General features: G+C 28.7%; 1 protein-coding gene across 1 annotated transcript; it reads right to left on the reverse strand.

Annotated features, from left to right (window-relative positions):
- Positions 1 to 4,846: 4,846 nt before the first annotated feature.
- LOC111687251 (dynein axonemal intermediate chain 1) lies at positions 4,847 to 8,987 on the reverse strand. The gene is made up of 9 exons (XM_046954651.1): positions 8,943 to 8,987; positions 7,929 to 8,162; positions 7,763 to 7,868; positions 6,904 to 7,235; positions 6,401 to 6,839; positions 6,259 to 6,336; positions 6,017 to 6,189; positions 5,183 to 5,823; positions 4,847 to 5,116 (listed from the first exon to the last, which is right to left on the reverse strand). The coding sequence occupies exons 1-9, from the start codon at positions 8,970 to 8,972 to the stop codon at positions 4,933 to 4,935; spliced, it is 2,217 nt and encodes a 738-aa protein (XP_046810607.1). The 5' UTR covers positions 8,973 to 8,987; the 3' UTR covers positions 4,847 to 4,932.
- Positions 8,988 to 9,448: the final 461 nt, after the last annotated feature.

Genomic DNA, 9,448 nt, shown 5'->3' on the forward strand with positions numbered 1-9,448 from the left:
GACTAGACTATAGACTAGACTATAGACTAGACTATAGACTAGACTATAGACTAGACTATAGACTAGACTATAGACTAGACTATAGACTAGACTATAGACTAGATTTAATACTAACTTTATTATATCTACCGTATAGGTAGTTCCACTTTAGCATGTTCTATGAAAGCTTCATCCACATCCGTTCATCATACTACATAAATATTTTACCTTTTCATTTTCGGCTTTTAAAGATTTCCATTTTGATTTCATTCACACTTTAATTTGCCTCTTTCCTTCATTCATTACTTTGAATAAAGCATTCCGCTTAAAATCTTTTAAAACACAACAACCACTTAACGAATGGCAAAGCTAAAGCAACACACCGACCGGCTTAAAAATGCTTTATATTTCTTAAACATTTTTCACGTCTTTATTTAATATTATCGAATGATATTTCAATAACAAAATGTTTACAACATTTAAATATTATGATTATGTAAAAATATTTAATATTTATTAACTATTAATACGTTTTATTAACTTATTAAATAACAAATAAACTACGAACAACCGAACACTTGTTTAATTTCTAGAAAACTAAAAGAAAAATGCAAGTAATGTTATTGTTATTGTTGTAAATAGTAATAATGTGTTTATGTTTGTGTGCGTGCGTTTGTTGTTATTATTTGAGAGGGATTAAACTTTACTGAGTAAAGTTTACTCAGTTAGTTTCTATGTTCCGTTCCGTGATGAATCACTGATTCGTTTTTTGGCTTATGGAAACCTTAAAATACATGAATGAACTTATCCGTTACGGAACGTAACGTAGAAACTAATTGAGTTGAAGAATAGCGAAAGTGCGTAAATAGATTAAATGCCAATTGCGAAAGAGATTGTTATCCCACTTACTTAACAAACAACAACAATGCAATACATGCTGCCTTGTTAGTGAACAACAATAACAAATTGCATTGTTTTTACATATATTTCTTTAGTTTTCTAGAAATTTTACAAGTGTTCGGTTGTTTGATAGTTCGCGTTCTTTAAATTTATTAATAAAACAAATTAGAAATTAATAAATGGCAAATATTTTTGCATAATTATAATATTTAAAAGTTGTTTAATAATTAAGTATAAAAATATCATAAGAAAATATAAAGAAAATTAAAGAAAAATGTAATGCAAAATTTAAAGAAAAAATTAATATCAAGCCGGTCGGTGTGTTGCTTTAGTTTGGCCATTCGTTGAAAATACATGAGTGTGTTTGTGAGTGTGTGTTGTTTAAGTTGTCGCTGGTTTAAGGAGAGAATAGTAAATTTTTTTTTATTTAGAAAAAAGATAAAAAAATTAAATATAATTGATTGAAGGCAGAAATTGCTGGGTAAGTACCTGATTAATAATTATTTTTATTTTAATTAATAATAATATGTAATTCTAACGTTACTAACTGATTGACCTAATCATCATCGAACAGCCTAAGCTGAAGCTGAAATGGACAGAAATTCCATATTTATGCGATAAAAAATTATTAAAATTTAATCATTTTTGGATTTAGTATTACTAATGGGTAGGGTTCTATAAATCGACTTTCGAATAATCGAACAATCGACGTTTTTTAAAAAAATAGCCGAAATCGACTATTTTGTTCCAAAAGAGTCGATAACTCGACTATCGTCTATGAAAAAAGTCGAAAAGTCGACTTTGTAAATAAAAGTCAAAAAGTCGAAAACTCGAAAATAGTAGAAAAAAAAATCAAAAAAGTCGAAAATTTTAAAAAAGAGGGAAAAAGTCAAAAACTCTAATATAGTCGGAAAAACTCTAAAATGCAAAAAGTCGAGAAGACGAATTTTAACTAAATGCAAAAAGTCGACTTTTCGTTTCGACTATAGAACCCTACTAATGGGGTGTTATTTGGAACTCCAGTACCAAGGACTATTTTTATAACTTTTCATTCTTTAGATGGTACTTTTTTAGTTTTTTTTTATATATCAAATCTAGAACTTTTAAATAAGCCTGGAGTAAATGAGTTTCTATAAAAAGGGACTACATATTTGGAACTTTTTTATTCTACAAAGGGACCATTTTAGTACTTTTCTACAAAAGGTACTTTCTGAGATTCATATAATATAAAATCTAGATTTTTGAAATTAACTAATTTTAAGGAAACAGTTTTTGGTATTTTTACGTTTTGCATATGAAACTTTTTGAGTTTTTTAAATGTTGAATCTTGAACTTTGACACCTTTTCGATCTTCATCTTTATACTTTATAGGTTTTTTCAAAAACTTGATTGAAACTTAGTTACTTCAGTGAATGGAAATCGGTATAAGAAGATTTTCTTCTTCTTTAATTGGTACAACTGGAGTTTTATATAATATTGAACTTAGAAACATAAAATAAGGATAAAATAAGATTCCTGAAGTGAATGAAATTCTATATAGTAAACATGGTGCTTCCTGATTGAATAAACAAATCTGTAAAAAAAAGGATTAAAATCGAACCGTTAAAAGTTAACTTTTGAGTACTTTTCTGTTCTACATGTGATACATTTAACTGGTCGAAATTATTCTATAAATAGAAAACTGTTTGGAAATTTTCTTTAAATACAAAACTAGTTGATTTTTATATAAATTGAAAACTGGTTGAAATTCTTGTATACATACATAGAAAACTGGTCGAATTATTCCTATAAATAGTAAATATCTTGATATTCTTATATCAAGATATCTATAAACAAAAAAACTTAGTATAGTTCTTCTATAAATAGAAAACTAGTCGATTTTTTGTATAAATAACAAATTTTTCTATACATAGAAATCTGGTCGAACTGTTCCTATAAATTGTGAACATTTTTCTACAAAGAGAAAACTGGTCGAAAATCTTCTATAAATATTTATCTATTAATACAAAACAGATCAAAAATTTTCTATAAGTAAAAACTTGACGTAATCTTTCTATAAATAGAAAGCTAGTCGATTTTTCTTATGAATAGCAAAATGGTCGAACTTTTTGTATAAAGAAACTTGACTTGGTGTAAATTCTTTAATAAAATGAAAACTGTTCGAAATGTTTCTAAAAATTAAAAAAAAAATGCTCTGATTTCTTCTATAAATCAAAAACAAGTTAAGTATGTAATCATGTAAAACTGGTCAAAATTCCTCTTTAAATAAAAAACTGGTCGAATTGTTCCTAAAAATAGTAAACTTGTTTTAATTTTTCTACAAAAAGAAAACTGGTCAAAAATCTCCTATAAATAGAAAACTAGTCGAAATTTTTCTATTAATAGAAAACTGGTCAAAATTTATCTATAAATATAAAATGTAAATGTAAATAAAAAAAACTTTCAGAATTGTTTAATTAACAGAAAACTGGTATAAATCATAAACTAGCCGAAAATTTTCCATTAAAAAAACTTGACATAATTTTTCTAAAAATAGCAAACTGGTCAAAATTCTTCTATAACTAAAAACATGACGAAATTCCTCTGTTAACAGAAAACTGATATAAATTCTTTAAATAAAAAGTGAATTGGTCGAATTGTTCTTAGATATAGTAAACTTGTGCAAATTTTTCTACAAAGAGAAAGTTGTTCGAAAATCTTCTAAAAATAGAAAACTAGTCGAAATTTTTGCTATAAATTAAAATGGAAAACTAGTCGATATTTTTAGTAAATAGAAACTGGTTGAAATTCCTCTATTAATATAAAATTTTTATAGAAACAGAAAACTGTTCGAAAATTTTCTAAAAATTAAAAAAAAAATGTTTACTGAATTCTTCTATAAATAGAAAACTGGTCGAAAATCTTCTAGGAATTATTTTTCGAAATTAATTAAATTAAAAACTTGACACAATCTTCACTATAAATGAAAAACTAGTCGATATTTTTAGTAAATAGAAAACTGGTCGAAATATATCTATTAACAAAAAACTGGTCGAAATTCTTAAAGAACCAAAAAACTAGTCGAACATTTTCTATTAACAGTTTTATATTAACCGAAAACTGGTCAAAATTCTTATAGAACCAAAAATCTGGTCGAAAATTTTATAAAAATTAAAAAAAAAATGTTTACTGAATTCTATAAATAAAAAACTGATCGAAAATCTTCTAGAAATTATTTTTTCTCTAAATAGAAAACTATTTTAAACTACTTTCTATGAATAGAAAACTAGTCGAAAATCGAAAACAAATTAATTTTGTAAAAATTTAAAATTGGTTGAAAATCTTCTATAAGTAGAAAACTAATGGAAATTTTTCTATTAATGGAAAACTAGTCGATATTATTAGTAAATAGAAAACTGGTAGAAATTCCTTTATTAACAAAAAACTGGTCGAAATTCTTATAGAAACAGAAAACTGTTCAAAATTTTTTATAAAAATTAAAAAAAAATGTTTACTGGTCGAAAATTTCAGATATAAATAGATAACTAGTAGATTTTTTTAATAAACTGGTCGAAACTCTTCTATAAAGAAAAACTCGATGAAATTCTTTTATTAACAGTAAACTGGTCGAAATTCTTCTACAAATATAAAACTGTTGGAAATTTTACTTGTAATAAAAAATCGACTGTAGATCATTAAATAATTCCTTAGTTAAGAACGCAGTGAAAACCTGCGATCGCTCAGAGTTCCCAACAAAATTTAATTTTTATATGAAAAATCTTAAATAAAGAAATCACTGTGAGTTAATTCACTAGACATCAATTTTTATATGAAAAAATTAAAAGATCCATAGAAGATCTTTAAATCCCACTAAAAATCCTTCATTTGTTCTTTGTAAAGACTTCACTTTTGAATCAGTTGTATATGATGTCTTCAAATCGAATACTTATTCATCTATTAAATATTTTTTATTCATATATACTTTGCATTAATAAAGTTTAAACTAAAATTTCTTTATTAATATTCATACACCAACAAATATCTTAACTTAATAAAATCACATCAATAATCACATTAACTTTGCACCGTTGTCGTAGTATCCTTGACAATAGCACCTTCGGGCAATTCACGTACCAGCGATAATAACTTTTCCAATTTTTGTATTTGTAAAGTATTTTGATCTAAATACATTTGCTTTTTGGGCGGTTTAACCATTAAACGTAAATTGGGAGATAATTTCAAAGAAGTCACTGTGCCCCTAAAAGGAAAAGGTAAATTGTGATTAATAAATGTAATTATTTTTAAAGTTATAAATAGATCATACTTATCATCACCCACTATGATAAAAGGTAATTTCTCATTAAAAGCCAAACGTGTTAATTTATTTTTACGTTTCGGCACTACGGCCTGTATACAAATGGCCTTATACTTATTCACATTCAAATCGAATACATAGACTTTACCCTCATTGGTAACGGCCGCAAATACCGTACTCGAATAGGGTGCCCATTTAACATCACCCACGGCTGAACCTAAATCGAATATGAATAAAGGTTCTGGTCTCATATCTTCCCAGATTTTTACACGCCAATCACCGCTACACGTTATAAAGATATTGGAATTGTAACGATTGAAATCGATGCGATATACAGAGAGATTGTGGGCATGATAAGTCATTAGATATTTTGAACTATAAGCTATACTACATTTATAGATGCAACCCTCTTCCGTGCCCACTAGAAATATTTCCTTATCTTGTGGATGAAATTTCATACAAGAGCCGCAACTTTTTAATCTTAGCTCAGTACCATCTGGACCCGCTACTAGGCCATTTTCCAGAAATAATGTTATTATGGTTGTGACCATTAGTTTATTCTGCATAAGCACCCAATTAAGCGCCCTTCCACCGGAGGAAACAGAATAGAAGTTTATCTCACCGTCTGCCATATCGGGACCCCATTTGATCTGTATTATAAGGCAAAAAACCAAAATATGATTAGTAATTTTGACTACAATCGCAGTAGATAAAACATGTGTTTAAAACCGATATCGGCAAAGAGTGCTCTAACTACCACCTTTTTTTGTTTATATGTAAATATAAAAGCAAGAGATCATGAGAAAGCTCTTTACCGATAACTGCTTTAAAGCAAAACCTTACCTCCCAAACACACTCAATGTGTTTGGCATTAACGCCATCGGAAAAGTACAATGGTTCCTTATAATTATCCTTAAGATTATATACCGCCACATTACCATCATAAAGACCAATAGCTATTAAAAATGGATACTTTGGATGGATATCACAGCACATAACACCACTCTCGGTCATGACTATATAACAATGAAATAATTTCCATAAAATATAAAAATTACGACGAATAAAAACAACTTAAAACTCACTAATATAATCCGGATATGAAGGATTTTTACAAGTGAATAGACAAATTGAACCCTCACTAGGTTGTTTCATAAAATCATCTAAAAATTGGAAAAAATATATATTAATCTTAATTTGCTTTTGTCCACTTTAAACCTTCCTTACGTGATCCAAAACATACGGCAAACAGATCATAATAATAAGGATTAAACATAACATCGGTCACACTCATTTTCTTGGTACGTTCATAGTTAAATTTCCATAAAGGCAATAGAGTACCTTCCGCCTCACGATATTCATCGGCGGGATCTTCCCAATAGCGATAGTCATGAGCTATATCTCTATAGATATTTTGATTAATCATGCGTTCCAGTATTTGCCAACATTTTAAATATTTTCTATTGATTTCCTCGGCCATTTGAGTGCGTACATCTTGTTTGCCCGCCTTACCCTCCTCTTTGCGGTGCACCTTCTTATCCTCCTTTTTATCTTTTTCCTTTTGCTGCTTCTCAAAATCCTCCATATAACTGTCATAGATCACCCATTGCAAAACATTGGCGCCATATTGTGAACGTGGTGGTGGTATAGTTTGTGTTTCCACATTCTAAAAATCCATAAAAATAAAAGTTATATATTTTGCATTTTACTTTATCCACACCCTTTATTACCCTTTTCGGATTGCTGAAAGTTAAAGCAGCTCTTTCGCAGAAATTAAATTGATTTATAAGTTTACGTTTCTTTCCCGTTGTGGGTACTGCTGCTGCAGCTGCTCCTCCTGCTTCTGTTACTTCTTCCGCTTCCTTTTCACCTAAATCACCCTCTTCAGCTTCTTCTCGTCCTTCTTCCTCTTCTTCGCCCACTTCCTCTTCACCTTCGGCTGTTTCAGCATCCTCAGCACCTTCTTCGCCTGCTTCCCCTGACTCACCTTCTGCAGCACCCTCGGATTTTCGCGGTACTTCTATTTCTGGTACTGAATAACGAGGGGCTGGTAAAGGGACACCTGTGAATATTAACAGAGCAGTATGAGGTGTTTATCGATATATTTTGATAATAATCGGTGATCGGGTCCATATTTTTTAAAGAGCACACAAACTCCAATGTCTACAGACTATAGTTAGTCTTTAGTCAAGTCCATAGTCTAGTCTATAGTCTAGTTTACAGTCTAGTCTATAGTCTAGTCTATAGACTAGTCTATAGTCTAATCTATAGTCTAGTCTATAGTATACTCTATAGTCTAGTCTATGGTATAATCTATAGTCTAGTCTATAGTCTAGTCTGTAGTCTAGTCTATAGTCTAGTCTATAGTCTAGTCTATAGTCTAGTCTATAGTCTAGTCTATAGTCTAGTCTATAGTCTAGTCTATAGTCTAGCCTATAGTCTAGTCTATAGTCTAGTCTATAGTCTAGTCTATAGTCTAGTCTATAGTCTAGTCTATAGCAAATTCTATAGTCTAGTCTATAGCCAATTCTATAGTCTAGAGTTAAGATTCAAATAATACTTAACTTGTCCAATATAGTGAAAGCTTACCTATTTCCCCACTTTCATCCATCTGAATTCTGGCCTCTTCCGAATCTATATGCAAAGAAGTTCCATCATATTTCAGTAATGTCACCGTATTACCAGCAGGAGGGATCTAGAGTTATATATATTTTCTATAGCAAAAATAGCAAATTATGTATAAAAAGCTTCATACCGTAACAAAAGCTTCATCTTTAAAACTATAAACGACCAAATTGTGAACGACATTGGTATTGGTTGGCGTCAAAACCTTTGTAATCTCTTCACTTAATTCCGCCTCTGTAAGATCTAATTGATCTTCAGGTTTTAGTAGTTGACGTGACTTAACCCAGGCATCAAAATCATCAGCATCGCCACCACCAGCATCAGCACCTGATGATTTTGCAGTCTTTGTAGATGCTCGATTTAGCTAGTAAGAAGTAAAATTGTTTATTTTGTAGATACTACAAACTGGAAATAACTCTAGATGTAAAATGTCTAGCAAAAAGAGTGCAATGAAAACTCACCAACAACAAACTAATCAAAATAGTAATTATTGTTCAAAAAATTTTTAAGAGATACATGTATTAGGAAAAAAATCCTGCAACTAAGTAAATCCTAAAAGTGTTTAAAACTATATTTAAGAAAATGGTGTTTGAATAAGAAGTTTAAAATCATGACCAAAAAGAAAATATATTCATGCTGTTTTAACATGCATATTTCAGAGTAAGTTTGTCAATTTTACATTTGACAGCTTTACCTGATCATTATCATTATCATCATTATCATTGTCTTCAGAATTTGAACAAACACTTATTGCCTGTGAGGCCTCATTTACAGGAGTTGAACAGGCCATTAATATTAATTAATGTTCTTTTAATATTTGTTAAATATTTTGTTAAAACTTAATATTTATAAAATACTATTAAAATAATAAAATTATATATAATTTTATGATATTTACAAGATTTGAAAATTAAACTAATACACATTAAACTAATATACAGTATTAGTAAAATAAAATTTTAAACAATTTTCCATATTTACAAAATTCGATTTAAATATTTTTTACTTCGTTAGTAATATTTGCCAACAACTATTATTTAATAAACTACTTAAAAGTGGTTTAGTTGATTTAATTGAATTTTGTTATAATTATGTTGTTAAATTAATAATAAACTACTAGTGAATATTTAATTCATTTAGCTACCACAACGGCTTTATTAGCAATTTTCCACATTATTGATAAATTTAGTTTTTTTGTTAATGATTATTTTTTAATTTTAATGCTACTCGTACTTTTCGGGACTTGTTTGTATAAGTCTCTGGTTAAAAACGAACTAAAATTTGATTTGTTAATGCCTCAACATAAATAGAGTAATAGAAGAAGTTCTAAAGTTTTTACTTCATTATTATTCATTTCATTATCGTTATTTTTGTTTATTCGTTATTTTATTCAAATTCAAGGAAACTATAAAGTTTCATTCATTAAAGTCAATATATTTCATCAACATTGGGGTGCTTCGTCGCCCTAGACAAGATATTCAAAATAATGTAATATAAATAAAAACCCTGTCAATATTTAAAATGGAACGAAACGAAAACAGTGGGATAGATAGATAGATAGATAGATAGATAGATAGATAGATAGATAGATAGATAGATAAATAGATAGATAAATAGATAGATAGACAGACAGACAGACAGATAAATAGA

The sequence above is a fragment of the Lucilia cuprina genome, chromosome 6, assembly GCF_022045245.1.
Source record: "Lucilia cuprina isolate Lc7/37 chromosome 6, ASM2204524v1, whole genome shotgun sequence".
NCBI classification, from domain to species: Eukaryota; Metazoa; Arthropoda; class Insecta; order Diptera; family Calliphoridae; genus Lucilia; species Lucilia cuprina.